The sequence below is a fragment of the Garra rufa genome, chromosome 17 (assembly GCF_049309525.1).
Source record: "Garra rufa chromosome 17, GarRuf1.0, whole genome shotgun sequence".
Classification (NCBI taxonomy): Eukaryota; Metazoa; Chordata; class Actinopteri; order Cypriniformes; family Cyprinidae; genus Garra; species Garra rufa.
Window position 1 is genome coordinate 5,888,840 of NC_133377.1, and position 18,483 is coordinate 5,907,322.

General features: G+C 36.3%; 1 protein-coding gene across 3 annotated transcripts in view; it reads left to right on the forward strand.

Moving 5' to 3' along the window:
* The window catches only part of nhsl3 (NHS like 3), a 70,964-nt gene that overhangs the window by 21,137 nt on the left and 31,344 nt on the right, over positions 1-18,483 (forward strand). Inside the window, exon 1 of one of the 3 annotated variants that reach the window (XM_073822063.1) lies at positions 1,234-1,499. The exons of the other annotated variants lie outside the window; for them this stretch is intronic. Coding sequence (XP_073678164.1) covers positions 1,388-1,499 — 112 coding nt within the window. The 5' untranslated portion in view covers positions 1,234-1,387. Of the gene's footprint in view, positions 1-1,233; positions 1,500-18,483 lie in introns of those variants that run through there. 3 annotated transcript variants of the gene reach the window in all.

Sequence of the window (18,483 nt, forward strand, 5' to 3'; positions counted from 1 at the left end):
TTGTGAGTTTATATTATGCAATTCTGAGAGAAAGTCAGAACTGTGAGTTTATGTCGCACAATTCGGACTGTATAACTTGTAGTTGCGAATTTATATCACGTAATTCTGAGGAAAAAAGTTTGTTGCGCAATTCTGACTATATTTCTCACAGTTGCGAGTTTATATCATGCAGTTCTGAAAAATTGTCAGAATTGTGAGCTTTTATCTTTCAATTCTGACTTTATTTTTAGTGATTTTTGAGTTTATATCACGCAACTCTGGGAAAAAGTCAAAACTATGAGTTAATGTTACACTATAAAGTCAGAAATTGTGCGACATAAACTCACAGTTCTGACTTTTTTCTCAGAACTGCGTGATATAAACTCACAATTGCGAGGAGTAAAATTAGAATTGCTCGCAGTTGCGCAATTCTGACTATATTTCTCGCTTTTGCAAGTTTATATCACGCAGTTCTGAGAAAAAAGTCAGAACTGCGAGTTAATGTCATGCAATTCTGACTATAACTTGCAGTTGCAAGTCCATATCATGCAGTTCTGAGAAACAGTCAGAATTGCTAATTTGTATTGAGGAATTCTGAGAAGAAAGATTTTTTATCTCAGAATTTTGAGAAATAAATTCGCAATAACCTTTTTTTATTCAGTGGCAGAAACAGGCTGTCATTTAAACAGGCTTCCATAAACACACACAAAAAGAACATTGAATATTAAAACCTAATTGTCCCATTTTGTATTTAGGCAACTGAGGGCATGATGTTCCTAAAAAATAAGCTTCTTTTTACAATTTTCCTTTAGACAGTTCTTAACAGCGTTCATAAGATTCACCCACCTACTGTTTAGGAAAACATTTCTTGGATGGAGTCGTTGGGATTTAGTGGATAAAGGCAAAGGAAATAAAAGCAGGCAACCGTGCAAACGGAGGTATGAACTGCCTAAGGCAAGCTCTATAAAACACACGGAGGAAAGAGTGAGAGACAATACAGGATATACTCAAATATGTGAATCCTGATAGTTAAACTGCATCCATTACACAAGTGTTAGTGCTTCAATGTGTGTTTGTGTGTGTATACAAGCATGAGTGGCTGAAACAAGCACATATCCCTCCTTCCTCACATTCCAAGTGGCTGGAGTGAGCTGTGACTGATCATCGCTGAGAGCGGTGTGGTCTGAACAACAGAGGCGAGGAGGGAGGGTCTCACACACACAGAATCACACGCACAGCAGAGAGCGGGACATCTCTGTCCCCGCTGCGGCAGCTGGAGCGCTGAGCGGGAACAGGAATATTCAGGCGTTGAGAGCAGGAGGGAGCGAGAGCATTTGAATAAGCGTCCATATGAGGCAGTCCGGTGGGTTTGGGGAGTCTAGAGCCGGTGGGCCCTGAGATCAATGCCATGGGGAACTCCAACAGCAAGAAGAAAACCCAGGCTAACCTTACCAGCAGTCAGAACGCTAACAGAGTAAAGTCCATCTGGCACTTTAGACATGTGGATAAATTCAAAACAGGTAGGAAAAAATGGGAAATGCTGTATTTCGCAATTTATAAAGTGTTTGTTGTTGCCCAGCTTAGATACTATAAATAAGTTTTCTGGCAGTGCTTTATTTATTTAGATTTGATTTGATTTGAATATGCTGTGTTATGTATGGTGACTTCAATTGGGGGATATCAGTATTGAGTATTTTGAAGGGAAAAAAATACTCTCTCAGTGAAAACTCATATTGATTGATTACTAATGTGATACAGACAAAAAACATACTGTGAAGGTACCATGGTATCAGATACCATTGTACTGAATGATTATTATATACATGATATAAAGTACTTCAAAATATTCCCTTATACTATTTCGGTACCAGATTTGTTTTTATTAACTATTAAAAAAATAATAGCTTGAAATAAAATAATAATAAAAAAATGTATAATAATAATAATAATAATAATTCATATAATTGAAAACTAAATAGCACTGTCCAGCAAACCATGGAAGTATAATTTTAACATTATAAAAATAAAAATAAATAAAATACAATAAGATAGTACCTGCATCACAAATTTAAACCTTTTATAAAAATGTATATTAAAATTTAAAATTGTATACATTTTATGAACCAATCCATGAGTAAATGTTGCACAATATGGCCACATTATGGCCTAACTATAGAGATATTGTAAGAAAAAAAAAGACAATAATAATACTAATACTAACAAATTAATTAATTAATTTTATCTATTTGTTTATTTTTTGTTTTATTTTTAAAAGTCACAATTGCAAGATATTCTGAGGACATGTCAGTCTTCGCCACCCTCAATATTTGACTTTATAACTCGCAATTGTACGTTTATAACACACAATTCTGACTTTATTTCTCGCAGTTGTGAGTTTATATCATGCAATTCTCAGAAAACAGTCATAATTGTGAGTTTGTCGTGCAATTCTGACTTTATAACTAGCAGTTGAGTTAATATCATGCAATTCTGAGAAAAAAAGTCAGAATTGTGAGTTCATATCGTGGAATTCCGAGAAAAGAGTTTGCATGGTGCATTTCTCAGCAAAAAAAGTCTGAATTGTGAGATACTAAAACCTAATTATCTTTTTATATTTAGGCACCTAAGGGCATGATGTTCCTGAAATATAAGCTTTGTTTAACAATTTTTCTTTGACAGTTCTTAATATTTCATAAGATTCAAGATTTAATTCATTAATTAATTTTAATTTCAAAGGTAATTTCTAATGCCAACACATGTCCAACAAACCATGTTAGTGCCATCATACTTTTGGTGGATTTCTTTTAGTGTGGGAATCCTGAGAGATTTTGTGCTTTTATCAGTATGGGAGGGAAAGAGATCCAGGTGTCTCTTCCTGCATTCCAGTGAGTTGTTTCAGTGGTTTGGGAGTGTTATTGAAATGGAAATTGCTGTAAACCCATCATAAGTCTATCATTTACGGCTTGTTTTCCTCAAATTCCCTGCAATCACAGCTCTGTTATTAAGCGTTCAGTCTTTCTGTTTTGTGCAACCTCTCATTTTCAACAGAGGAGGTCTTTGACCAAAGGTTTGGTACTAATGTTCATCAGTGTCAGGACGGTTCTGTGACTTTGAGTGGCTTTGAGACAGTCAGTTCCCTGTCATTTGAAATCACAGGGGAATGTAAGCAATAAGACACCGGACAGAAAATAAAATCAAAAGTGCATGTCAAAAAGAGCTGCTGTTTACAGAGACGAACAAATCTCCTGTCAAACACATCCCTTTCATCCTTGACTTGGTTGTGTCTTATTAAAAAAAAAAAAAAAGCTAGATGCCTGTTCTCAAGTGGAACATTTCACTAATCTGACTTGCTTTGTAAGGCACCTCACTTTTCATACGACGTAAAATCTCCTAGATCAAAATATCTCTGTAGAGAAAATGGAAAGAGGAAATTAGCCTATTAGCAGTAATGTCATTTGTGTGTGCAGGGCGCATTATGTCCAAATGCTACGGCGTCCCCTTTATCAACATGTTATGAAAATGCTTCGTAACCATTTTGTTTGCCATATCCTTTTATGCCAATAAAATAAAGAAAATGCCTGTTAAAGTCCCCATGAAATCAAAATCAAAATTTTTGGCTTTTCATATGAATATGTTAGCCTTAAGGTTAAGCGGGTGCTCCAAAACAATGAAAAAATCTGCATTTACTAGATAGAAGCATTCAAAACTTACAGTCTCTAACTTCCGTCAAAATGGATCAACAGTTTTGATGACATCACCCTGCACTGCTGCGGCTGAAATCAGTCACTTGTTCACAGAGTTAGTATTTTCTGTACGGTGAATGGCATGCAGTTCACTATATAGGTGATAGGGAACGATTGAGACGATTTAGTGTAAATATGCTTTCCACTGAGGCGAATTTAGTCTGGTTTTGCACTGTGTCACTTAATCATATGCGCGAATCAGCGCAAACCATAAAACGCATTGTATTCATTTGAATTCTACACAGGATGGTATATTTTATAGCGATGTGGATGAGATTGTGGCTGTCATACGCTGACAACGTCTCTGGTCCAAATTAATATAAACAATACAATAGAGGAAGAGATGAACAGTTCATGTGACACTTGAACTGAGACCAATCTGTCACGACACATTAAAGAGCCACAAAACGGTATTTATTGTTTGAATTTCTCAAAAAATTTGAAAGCTAAGGCTTTGTTTCATACCTAAAGTAACCTGCTCTGTCTTGTCTGTCGGCATGTTGTCAGTTTCCTCTTTGCTCCGCAATGTTTTTACACTGCATGTAGTAATAATTCACAACAGTAATAAAGAGGGGCGGGTCTTTGTGAAGAAAGCAGTCAGATTCAAGCATTTAGATGCTTATTTTTTTGTGTTGATCGAATTATTTAGTCTGAATATGCTCCAAAGAAATTATTGAATAAAGTCATTTTTTTCTTTGCGCACAAAAAGTATTCTTGTAGCTTCGTAAAATTATGGTTGAACCACTGATATCACATGGACTATTTTAACAATGCCCTTACTACCTTTCTAGGCCTTGAACATGGTTGCGTTGCTGTCTATTCAGGGTCAGAAAGCTCTCAGATTTCATCAAAAATATCTTAATTTGTCTTCTGAAGATGAGCGAAGGTCTTACAGGTTTTGAACGACATGAGGGTTGAGTAATTAATGACAGAATTTTCTTTTTCGTTTTTTTGGGGGGGTAAATGGCCCTTTCCAGTCATGACCGAAATGACTAAATGTAAAACATATGTTTGTCTAAAGACAAAAAATTATGAAACTGTAAAAATGAGCTCTGACTTTGGAACAATAGTTTGAATGCTATGCTTTATTGAGCGACTGTTGTACACTTTTCCTTGGATTGTCTTCATGCATAGCTTTACTCATTCATCGAGCTGTTTATTCAGAAGAACTGAATGTGAATGCATTCCAACATAGCAGTCTCTCTCCTCACGCGTGACTGGGCAGAATACACAACAGAGGGGTCGGCCCCTGTGGAGGCAGTGCTGCATGCGTGTGTCCAATGGTCTGTATCGGTTTAAATATTTAGAGGAAAATAAGTGTACTTGTAGCTGAGCTCCACCTTGTGTGCAGCAAACTATTCAACCGAAGACTCTCAAGGTCCTTGAGCCATTAGTGAGTGATGTTAGAGATTGATAGATGGACGCTGGATTATGGAAGAATGAGTTCTCCACATCCCATCAGTGTCTGAGCTGCAGGAATCAAGTCATGCACTGGGGAACCAGGGCTCACGGTGAGAAATCCAATACGTTGGATCTCTCTCCATGGTCACGTGAATGATGATTAACACTGGACATAACTCTGACAGATCGCTCATCCCAGTGAACCAGGCTGCAGTTCAAGTGGGACTGGGGGAGGGTCAGACTGCGGCGGGAAGCAGGAACTGAAAAGAAAGACTGAGCTATAGAGCTTTCTTGTGATAATACACCTGTCAGTGCTGCTACAGTTTCGAATGAGATTTTCAGGAGTCTTAGAGAAGATAACACTCATTGCATTAGTTTGCTCAACAAATATTATGTATCTAGTGAATGTTCAACTAGATTGCGTACATCATTGTATCATATTAAAATCCAGCAGGAAATCTTTTCAGAACATTTTGTAAAAGGCAAAATGTTTTAACATTTTTTTAATGTTAATTCATACAACCAAAGGTTTTTTTTCAGTTCTAATTCTTAAAATTATTAATGTACACTACCAGTCAAAAGTTTTTGAACAGTAAGATTTTAAATGTCTTTTCTGCTCACCAATCTGCATTTATTTGATACAAAATACAGCAAAAGCAGTAATATTGTGAAATATTTTTACTATTTAAAATAATTGCTTTCTAATTAAATATATTAGTCTTTAATGTCACTTGATCTTTCATAAATCATTCTAATATGCTGATTTGCTGTTCAAGAAACATTTATTGTTATCAATATTTGAAACAGTTGAGTACATTTTTTTCAGGATCAAAAGATATCTGAGAATTTTTATTTGGCAAAACAAACTTAAAAGTGATGATAAAGACATTTATAATAGTACAAAAGATTTCTGTTTTTAGATAAATGCTGTTCTTCTGAACTTTCTATTCATCAAAAAAACCTAAAAAAAAATTTACTCAGCTGTTTTCAACATAAAAGGTTTTTAAACAGCAAATCTGAATATTCGAATGATTTCTGAAGGATCATGTGACACTGGAGACTGGAGTAATGATGCTAAAAATTCAGGTTTAAAATCACAGGAATAAATTACATTTTAAAATATATTCAAATAGAAAACAGTTATTTTAGATGTTTTTGCTCTACTTTGGATCAAATAAATGCATGCTTGGTGAGCAAAAGAGAGTTCTTTAAAAAATGTAAAAAATCTTACTGTTCAGAAACTTTTGACTGCTAGAGTATGCATTTATTTATTTTGTTTTTGACATTTTGCATGTTCCAGAACTTTTAAAAGTAGCTATTTCAAAAAAATAATTAATTCCTTGTAAGTTTTTTATGATGCAGGAAGAATTTTTGAAAAATCTTTACAATGCATAATTATAAGAAGTAATGCAATAGTAATTACTACCAGCAAATCTTGAAAAAAAGTTACTTTGGATCATAAAAAATAAAGGCCACAATCATTTTTGCAGTATGTGTTCTGCACATTAAAACCACATTAAAAAGGTCTTTAAACCTAAAACCAAGATTTTTTTTATTAGACCAACATATAAATGCCATGTAAATCATTGACTCAATTGTTTCACCGTTTTTCATTGAACACAATACTAGGTTGAATTCAACACTGAAATCCAAGACACTTTTAATATGTATGACTTCTATTAACTATTCATGCATAAGAGGTTGAGAAATGTTGTTTTTGAGACTTTGTGTTAGTGTTGGGTCGAGTCCACGTAAGTCGAGTCCGAGTCGAGTCCGAGTCTTTAACCAGTCGAGTCCGAGTCAAGTCCGAGTCCAAAATGGGGCGAGTCGGACTCAAGTCCGAGTCCAAATGGGTCGAGTCCGAGTCGAGTCCGACCGAGTCCAACTAAAAACTACTGTTTTTACAGTATCTAAAAACAGTATCTTAACCTTGTTTTAATTTGTACAACTACAATAAGGCAATGACAATTTAAATGTAACAAAAGGAAACCTCTGTTGCATATTGCCATTTTGATTTTTTTATTTCACACCATCTCATTAGTGTCCTGCTCAGCAAACTTAAAGTCATGTAACAGAAGTTATGACTGACTTGATATTATGACATATTTCAGAGTGAAACAGCTTTTAGAATGTGGGAAGGACAATGTGGGAATTATAAGGGAAGGACAGGACTGTACCTACGAGTAAAAGAATGAATCTGTGATAAAGGGAGGGGTAGGTGAAGAGATGGACAGCTAGTGACATATTTTTCTTAGATGAAAATGAGGCTGTGAGGGTTAATGACATGGAAGTCATGGAATAAAAGAATAAAATTCTGACTTTATTTTCTCAATTTCGAGATTATATCTCACAATTCTGATAAGAAAATACATTCTCCCTTTTCCTCTCAGCTAAAGTCATGAGTTTATTTTTTCCCTCAGAACTGACAAACTTGCTATTGCTGCGTTAAATTGAGTTCTAAAGTCTTAAATACAACATATAAACGACATAAAAAAATTCTGAATTCTGTGATAAAATAGGTAAATGTAAAATGTTATAGGTTTAAATAGTATTTTTTTACTGACATAACTGTAACGTCTACTCCAAATTGGTCTATTGACAACGGGCCATTGAATTATTAGAAAATAATGCACACCCAAGTAAGTAAGTAAAACATTCTCAAGCTTACTGAAGGAAAATAAACAGTCTAATAATTAATTACAAGCAAAAGCATAAATAAATATAATAATCAAAATACAAATGAAATAGTTTTATACGTTTTTCAGATTGATCTATATAGTAAAGTATACCACAGAAATAGTGTACTACAAACATTTAATGAAGTAATAAATGTAAAAATAAAACTCTCTACAATCTTCACCGTATATAATAAATATAGATGATTCTTATTAAAATTGCTAAACTGCTTCAATCAAGAGCAGTGAGTGATTTTCTCTTTTTATTTTGTTGTTTGATTATGACGCAGTCTGTGGCAGGTTTACACTGCTGTCGCTTTAAGACCGGACGCACAGATCATATATTTTGACACATCTGTATTTCTAACTCAACACAAAACCGATAGCATTTACATGAATGCTCTCCAAGACGATGCATTTTGACATTACCTTTCGTGTAAGTGTGTAGCAATAGAGAAAGAGTTTAATTCAGCATTGTGCGCTGACTGAGAGGCAGGCTTTCAAGTACCGGCAAGACTTTAAAACACATGCCAATAATACTGAATGTCACTTTCGTAATAATGCATCGAGTCAGTAAAATTTCCATCAACTGTCCCTGGACTCGGCTGGACTCGGCAATAATTCCCGAGTCCGAAAAGCTCAAGTCCGAGTCAAGTCCGAGTCAAAATGCATCCGAGTCCGTGACAAGTCCGAGTCCGCTAAAAATTGTACTCGAGACCGGACTCGAGTCCGAGTACAAGTCCGAGTACCCCAACTCTACTTTGTGTCCTTGTTTATGATCAAATGTCACACTGTCCCTGTCGCATCAGAAAACTGAACATTCTGAACTAGACGAACCACAGACTGACCTTCAGTAACCTCTAGAGAGGGAAGAAAGCATCTCAGTCCCTAACAGAAGTACAGTTGAAGAAGAAAGGAGAAAGCGGGCGTGCTGTTGTTTTGAGGGAAATCCTCTTACTCTGGCAGTGCTGTCAGTCTGTTGTTCAGCAGAAACTCTGTTTGTGTGTGGTCCAAACTAAATGCTCATTAGAATCCAGTGTGGGATTTTCCACACACAAGTTCATCTCTAATCTTGTTTTAGCAGTCAAAACAAGTTCAAAAAGAGTTTGTGTCATACTCCTGTAATAACTGGAAAAGCTTACACAATATGCAAGACGAGTCATAAGATGTAGTGTGACTGTCTTTTTTTCCTCTGAAAACTACAAGCACGCTGCTTCGAATTTATAGCAGCAAATGGACACTAACAATTTATATCAAAGCTAAAAGTGCAGCACAAATGTTAAAAAACATATACTGTAAATGATACTATAATACTTTTAGATAAAGTTTTAAAAAGGCAAAAAAAAAGTTTTTTGAGAGAAGCTATATATTATATAGATGTGAATGTTTGGATGTCAGTTAAAGTTTGGTTATAGTGTAGTATTTGAGTGTAAACACTGTGACAGTAGCAACGAGAAATACTCACTAAATGTCATTTAGCAGTCATCCCAGAGTGCCAAATGCACTGTGGGATGGCATCAAAGCATGGTGGGTAATGGGGCATAAAATTGATTATCACTCTGAGTGAGTTATTAAGATCCACAGTTGATGGTTTCCATGTAGATGTACAGTATCAGCTCACATTAAAGGGATAGTTCACCCTAAAATGAAAATTTGATGTTTATCTGACTACCCCCAGGGCATCCAAGATGTAGGTGGTGGATCAGAGGTTAAAAATGATATAAATACTGTTTAGTTTCTGGCACAGACCGATTGTTTTGTGTGTTAAGACCTCAATGTATCATCACAAGCCGCAGGGTTTAATTTGGTTTTGTCTGTGTATGTTTTTTTGACTCTCAAAGTCCTATTGACTGCCATTATATGACTGACAGACTGCAATGGTTTGAGTTAAAAAATCTTCAGTGTTCTACTGAAGAAACAAAGTCACCTACATCTTGGATGCCCTGGGGGTAAGCAGATAAACATCACATTTTCATTTTGGGTGAACTATCCTTGTAAGATTGCTTTGCTTTCGGAAGTAAGACAATTCTCATGGCCATTACACAGCAAAATAATACAAACCACATCAAGTGCTGCTTGACCTCTATTCCCATATATGCAGAATCCATCTTTGTGTCTTATCTAGTTCAAATGTAACTAGATAAGACACAAAGATGGATTCAATGTAACAAAATATTATAAATTGCTAAAGTATTATAACTGAACTACAGCATAATAAAGTGGCCAATGACTATTGTAATGCAGTTAATGAGTTTACTCTTTATCAAGTTCTAAACCTGTATGAGTTTCTTTCTTTTTCTGAGCACAAAACAAGGTATTTTGAAGAATGTTGGTATCCAGACTTTTGCTGGTAGCCATTGACTTCCATAGTTTTTTTTTTCCATAGTCAATGGCTGTTTCAAATGCTGTTCTTTTAAATTTTCTATACATCAAAGAATCATGAAAAAATGATCATGGCTTCCACAAAAAACATATAACCATGTCAATATGATATAATAAGCATATAATTTTAAAACTATATATATAATAATATCAACATTGATAAGAAGAAATGTTTCTTGAGCAGCAAATCAGCATATTAGAATGATTTCTGAAGGATCATGCTAAAAATTAATCTTTAAAATCACAGGAATAAATTACATTTTAAAATGTATTCAAATAGACAACAGTTCTTTTAAATTGCAATAATATTTGTGTTGACTTTTTGTTGTGATTCTCCAGAAAAAGAATTTTCATTGTTTAAAAAATGTGCCTCAAGACCTTTCGGTTTTCTGTGTCCCACATTTTTGCGTCTATGTGAATGGCATGGAGTCATTCTGCTTTGCAAATTTAAATTTTTTACTTGTTTGTTTCAGCAAGGTTGACCTGCATATGAACTGTATATTTTGGGGGAAAAAGACTTGAAAAATCCCAGCAGACTCATACTATTTGGTCTACCTGGTCTCATGACACAGTTATGATTACAGCTCCATATGTTTCCGGACATAACAAGCATGCTCGGTAGCTCAGCTGGCACAGAATTGGACTCAGGGTATGGAATCCTTGGGTATGAATCCATGAAAAAATGACTCATGATGAAAGAGCTGAAAGTTGAGAGATCGAAAAACAAGCTAAAACGGCATGCTTGCAATTGCGTTTTTATGTCACATTCACTTTTGTTCATACTGTTGGGTAGGTTTAGGTGTAGTGCAGATGGTATGTCATTTTAAAACGTCACAGAGCATTAGAGTTATAGCGCCACTCAACGGACATTTCAAATCAGGTGACGCACAAAACCAACATCACATAAAATGTACCGTATGTACGTTAATCTGTTATGGGGGAAAAAACTCTTTTAGCACCACTCAGTGGACATTTCACATCGAATATGTCACAATACGTACATGGTGGTACGTATTTCGCCTCTTGCGTAAATGTTCCCACAGGTATGTTTTCAACATGAGACCAGGTTGTATTTGGTTTTCAAACCTTCCACCTGTTTCCACAAAACACAGTGAGAAGCTACACTCCAGGGCTCATCTCAGAGGTTGGATGTAGTAATTAATAATTCCACAGCAACAGGCTGTGGTGGGCTAGATATTCCATTTTTTTATTATCCCATGAGCAGCACTCGACTAATCCCTTTGAATTCTGTGACTGGTGTAGGCGCGTGCACATCCTTCCCCCTTTGAAGTTTCAGTTAAAAGTGCTTCAATCAAGCACAGTGCCAAAGAGAGTTACAGAACAGCGGATAATCTGTGTCAGTGAAGGGAAATTCTTCCATACCCAAAATAGAAATTGGTAACATTTTTAATGTTTGTTTTAATAGGATTTCAGAGCACACTCCAATTAATCCCCCTGCACCAGTGACCTCAGGATTGGATTTGTTCTCACACTGTTCAGGGTTCCTCAGGGAGGAGACCAGTTCCCTTTATTATATCTTGAGCTGCAACCGAAGGCAAATGTTGTTTCAAGAATCCCTGCCAATGTCAACCTGTTTTCTGAACTCAAACAGTTGTTTCAAGTCATTTAGAAAAGTGTTTTAACTGGAGTTTTGTTTTTATTGCTCTCATTTAGAAGGTAATGCTGGGCAGAATAGAAAAGGTCCCAACATAAAGCCATTGTGTCTGAATGTAATAGGGCCTGGTACGGCCATTTCCTCTATTACAGACAAATTGATTTAGCTTGTTAGAGGCAAGGAGACAACACTAAAGCCAGCTTGTACACTTTACGACCAACAAATGAAGTACAAATATGTGAGCTGGGATAAAATTAAAGGAATACTTCACACAAAAATGAAAACTCATTAATTACTCACCCCTATGTTGTATCAAAACCCGTAAGATCTTTGTTCATCTTCGGAACACAAATTAGGATATTTTTGGACATTAAACATAGTAGGACCCTTGCTGTCTATAGAGGGTCAGAAAGCTCTTGCATTTCATCAAAAATATCTTAATTTGTGTTCCAAAGACGAACTAAGGTCTTGCGGTTTGGAACGACATGAGGGTGAGTTATTAATGACAGAATTTTCATTTTTGGTGAACTATCCCTTTAAATATTGTTTACTGAAAATGTGCCTTTAATAGCTCAAAAATGAAGATTCTTTCATCAGTTACGCTATTGTCCTTATATCTTTTTTATATATTTTATCTTCCACAGAAGAAGTCATACAAGTTTGGTGTAAAATTTTTGGGTGAAATGCCAAATTCTTTCATGACACTCTAGATGGCACAGACTGATGGGTCTTCACCACAAACTGATGATATTTACAGCGTTAAACTGCTTGTCACAGGTTAGAAGGTTCATGTTGCATACACAACCAATGAGGTTGCTGCTTTACATTTAAGTGGCTAGTTAGCATTCACTTGAACATTTCGCAGCATGCTTTCAGAGCTCTTCTGAAACCCTCCACCTCCCTAGCTCCACCTGTTTAGATCAACTATGGGTTATTATATACGCTATTTGTGCAGCAGCAGTATGTCTTAAATACTCACAGCACTATATCGGCGTATGTATTGGCACTAGCAAGTTCCTGTACTTGCTTTGCAGCAGCAGCAATAATCTACAAAAAACAGAAATAACCAACAGCAGCAGCAATTTAGCAGTCTAGCAGATCACTTCCGCCAAGACCAAATACATTAACATCGTCATATCCATTACAATGCTAAAATGATAGAACTATACTCATAAGTTTATAAGTAGTTCATTTGTATTACTCAGCAATTCCAAATGTTAAATGCACAGGAATAGGAGTGTTGTAATAGTCTATAGATTGTGACCCAACTTCATCTTTGTCAAACAAGATTCATTTGATGCTAACACACTATGTCATCAGCCTTGCTGGTGCTTTAATGCTAGTTCTGTTAATGAAGTAGGTCATTGTGCTGAAGTCTGCAGTTTTCTCTAGCCTACCCAGTGCTTGGCTTGCTTACCTGTGAATGTCAATGTAAAGAGTTCAGAATTAGCATTCACTCTGTGAGAAAGCACACTCACATTTGCTATAACATGCCGCCGATTTATCCTAAAAGACTCAAATAAACACACTGAGGGTGGACTTACACTTACACATTCAGATTTTAATTAAATTGTATTCAATATTCACATATTCGTCTGCAAACAAGCTGTAGTTTAGCAGGCGTATGACCAGGCTTGATTTGAGTTGTCTGATGCAAAGGTCTGCAATGAATTCTCAAGGCCATAGAAAGCAGCTTGTATTGACTGGACAGTGCTTCAGTGATAGCAGTGGCTGCTTTATGTGTGTCAGAGGAGAGCTTGTGTGTTTCGGTGGGACTGCAGTTAAATATATGTGATGCATTTTTCGTAATGCACAAGGTAAGCTAAAGTCAGCATATAAAATCAGAAGCCTCTCTTGTCCAAGCAGCATTATTCATAACGTAGTTAAAACAGTGGTTACTGCATTTTGCACTGTCATACCTTTCTGGATAGCCGTGTCCTACACTCATGATATTTATAGTAAATAACTAGAGGGTTAGGGTTGAATTCAGCTGATAGTCGTCTGATGGTTAATGCTCCCAAAAATTTTAATTCTGTCATCTTGTTTCATCATGTTGTTTCAAATCTGTATGACTTCCTTTCCCCAGTGGAACACAAAACAAGATATTTTGAAGAATGATTATGCTGCCAATTTCCATACAGTGAAATTATGTGTTGTGACTAATTACAACAGGCCAGATTTGAGCCTAATCTCATGACGAAAATGTACCTGTGGGAACGTTTTCGCAAGACGCGGAATACGTACCGCCACATACGTACATACGTTACATATTCGATGTGAAATGTCCACTGAGTGGCGCTAAAAGGGTGTTAATTTTTTTTCCCAGGAAACAGATGAGCGTACATATGGTACATTTTATGTGATGTTGGTTTTGTACATGTCCCCACAGTTCTGTGTTATAGGCTATAACTCTAATGCAATGTAATGTAAAAACACAATAGCAAGCATGCTGTTTTAACTTGTTTTTCAATCTCTCATCTTTCAGCTCTATCATCATGAGCCATGTTTTTCACGGGATTTGTACCCAAGGATTCCACATCTTAAACCCAATACCGTGCCGGCTGAGCTACAGAGCAAGCTTGTTACATCTGAATAGCGAAACATAATGAGCTGTAATCGTAACTGTGTACGAAAACAATTACAAGTGCTCACTTTTTTTACGGCCTCTAGTATTAGTTTCTGTTGGAAACTGCAGTGATATGTACTTATTGGTCTTGCGAAAAAGTTCAGAGAGGTACGTTTTCGTCATGAGATCAGGTTGCCAGATTTTAATAAAGCAGCTTACAAACTCTGCAAGACTTTTTTATTTTGTGTTCCACTGTCCCAAAACTCGTGCGGTGGATTTTGTAAATGGAATATAAATGCAAACACTGATTTGGCATTGGACTTTCTGTCCTTATATAACACTAGTTAGTGTCTGTTTTCAGAAAACTTCTGTCTGTTCTGTATCAGAATCACACCATGTCCATTAGCATAGACAGAACTGCTCTTTGTGTTATTAGCTTGTTAAGGTAACACACACATACACGCTAATTAGGGAGCTGTTTTTGATTTTAAATCAAATTTTGCTTGATAAAAAATGTATCTGACATCTCTGTACAAAATTCATAGAGAGTTCATTAATGAGTCACAAGACTGATTTTGTTATTTCAGAGCATATATACCATATGACAGACTCCAGATACTTCCTAATTTCACTAATGAAGTCAATATGTCTTAATGATCACCTAAAGCCCTTCTGATATAATTAGTTTCCGTACTGAATTGTGATGATCTTCGCAGAACCTTCAGTCCACTGAAATGCTAATGTTCGTCTTCTTCTGTCATAGTAAGTCGTGTTTGTCTCACAGCAGTAATCCAGGTGGCATATTTGCCTGTCATCCTGTCCAACAAATTAGACAGGAGAAACTCAACATTTACTGCTTCTGCTTCTTGTGATTTAGGTTGGTAGCAACTGAGAGGGAAAACTGGATTGACTGTGTCAGTTGATTACAAGCCTCCATCGCTATTGTTTGCAGTCATTTCAACATCTTAAAACCAATAGTGAAAGTGTCTTTGTGTGGACGTTAGGGTTCGCCTTGTTTTAGGAAAATATGATAGCTGACAAAAGGAATGCTGAGAACATTTTCACAGTGTATTTAGTGAGGTAATGTAGCAAACATCCTCCATATCAACCTCACATCAGAACAATACTAAAAACGTTCCAAGCCTTATCAATCAACTGGAAGCAGCTACGTGTTTTCATTTCCTGACTGTTTTCCATTCCCTGTAACTTAAAAAAAGTATATATAACTATTAACTATGACTTTTTCCTTAATAAACTCTTAATTTGCTGCTTATTAATACAGTGAGGTCAATAAGTATTTGATCACCCTGTGATTTTGCAAGTTCTCTTACTTAGAAATCATGGAGGGGTCTACAATTTTCAGTATACATGCATTTCCACTGTGAGAGACAGAATCTAAAAATAAAAATCCGGAAATCACATTGTATGATTTTTTTAACAATTTATTTGTGAATTACTGTGTCAAATAAGTATTTGATCACTTGCTTATCAGCCAGATTTCTGACCCTCAAAGACCTGTTATTTTGCTTTTAAATAGTCCAGCTACACTTTGCTCATGATTCTAAATTAGTAGCACCTGTTTGAGGTCGTAAGCTGTCATAAAGACACCTGTGCACACCACAATCAGCCAAAGTCTAAGTAGCAACATGGGCAAAACCAAAGAGCTGTCAAAAGACACAAGAGACAAAATTGTAGACCTTCACAAAGCTGGAAAGGGCTACGGGGCAATTGCCAAGCAGCTTGGTGAAAAAAACAACAACTGTTGGAGCAATTGTCAGAAAATGGAAGAGGCTAATGATGACTGTCAGTGTCCCTTGGACTGGGGCCTCACGGAAGATCTCTCCTCGTGGGGTATCAATGATGCTAAGAATGGTGAAGAATCAGCCCAGAACTACACGGGAGGAGCTGGTCAATGCCGTGAAGAGAGCTGGGACCATCGTTTCCAAGGCTACTATCATTAACACACTAAGACGTCATGGTTTAAAATCTTGCATCGCACGGAAGGTTCCCCTGCTTAAGTCAGCCCATGTCCAGGCCCGTCTGAAGTTTGCCAGGGATCTGGATGATCCAGAGGAGTCATGGGAGAAAGTCCTGTGGTCAGATGAGACCAAAGTAGAACTTTTTGATTTTAACTCCATTCGCAGTGTTTGGAGGAAGAAGAATGATGAGTATCATCCCAATAATACCATACCTACAGTGAAGCATGGGGCTGGAAGCATCATGCTCTGGGGGTGTTTTTCTGCACAGGGGACAGGACGACTGCACTGTATTAAGGAGAGGATGAACGGGGCCATGTATTGTGAGATATTGGGCAAAAACCTCCTTCCCTCAGTCAGAGCATTAAAGATGGGTCGTGGCTGGGTCTTCCAACATGACAATGACCCAAAGCACACAGCCAGGAAAACCAAGGAGTGGCTCTGTAAGAAGCATTTCAAGGTTCTAGAGTGGCCTAGCCAGTCTCCAGACCTAAATCCAATAGAAAATCTTTGGAGGGAGCTGAAACTCAGCGACAGCCCCGAAACCTGACAGATCTAGAGAAGATCTGTATGGAGGAGTGGGCCAAAATCCCTCCTGCAGTGTGTGCAAACCTGGTGAAGAACTACAGGAACTGTTTGACCTCTGTAATTGTTAACAAAGGCTTCTGTACCAAATATTAAAAATTTTTGACTCAAGTGATCAAATACTTATTTGACACAGTAATTAACAAATAAACTGTTAAAAAATCATACAATGTGATTTCCGGATTTTTATTTTTAGATTCTGTCTCTCACAGTGAAAATGCACCTATGCTGAAAATTGTAGACCCCTCCATGATTTCTAAGTAAGAGAACTTGCAAAATCACAGGGTGATCAAATACTTATTGACCTCACTGTAGTTAGGGTAGTTGATAAGTTTAAGAATGGGGTAGAGATCTAAAATATGATCATGCAGAATAAGGCATTAATATGTGGGAACTGTGATGGGAACTGTGACAAATAACAGATATCAAAAGGAAGACGCAGGGTTACTGGGTTGCTGTTGCACATCTGGTTGAAGCATGTTGGTTCCTGCACTCGCAGACCCTTTAATGGACTGAGAGCAGTAAAGACGCACTCATCAATGTCACTGAAGCTCCAAACTGAGCTGCACTGCCTGCGGTGGGTCTGCTTTGAGGACTATTCTTATTGATCAAACTTTTAAAAAATAAACTTAACTCCTGTATGAATTACTTTGTTCTGTTGAACACAAAAGACAATATATAAAAAAAACAATATTTTGAACAATTTGGAAAATTAAAGTTTCTAGTAGCTGTTAACTTCCATAGTGTAACATACTATGAAAATCAATGTAAAGCACATTTAAAATACTGTAAATTGTAAATAAATTTAACTGTAGTGTGCTATTTGATATTCCATTTAATGTAAATATATTTTAAATGTACTAAATTTTAACCTCAATCATAATTTCAAATTAGGGGTTGACCGATTATCGGTGCCGATATTAAGCATTTTTATAGTTATAGGTATCTGTAATTTTCAAAACCGATTTGCAGATAAAATAATTTAAAAGAAAGTTTTTGTCAGAGACCTTGATATTCTTATTTCTACACCAGACATATACAATTAAGGGTCAAAAGTTTCCATACTGTACACCTTGTAGAATCTGCAAAATGTTAACTATTTTACCATAATGAGATCATACAAAACATTTTTTATTTAGTACTGACTTTTTTGTTTAGTTTTGTTCAGTTCATGAGCCCCTTATTTGTTGCATATGAGTCCCTCAATTGTCCTTAGTGTGAAAAGATGAATCTCAAAATCATACAGTCATTGTTGGAAAGGGTTCAAATACACAAAAATGCTGGAAAACCAAAGAATTTGTGGGACCTGAAGGATTTTTCTGAAGAACAGCAGGCAGTTTAACTGTTCAGGAGAAACAAGGGACTCATGAACAACTATCACTAAACAAAAAACAGCTGTAGATCATTTAGGTAACAACACAGTATTAAGAATCAAGTGTATGTAAACTTTTGAACAGGGTCATTTTTATAAATTCAACTATTATTTTCTTCTTGTGAACTATATGTAAACATCTTTTATGTGAAATATCTTACTCAGGTCAGTACTAAGTAAAAAATAACA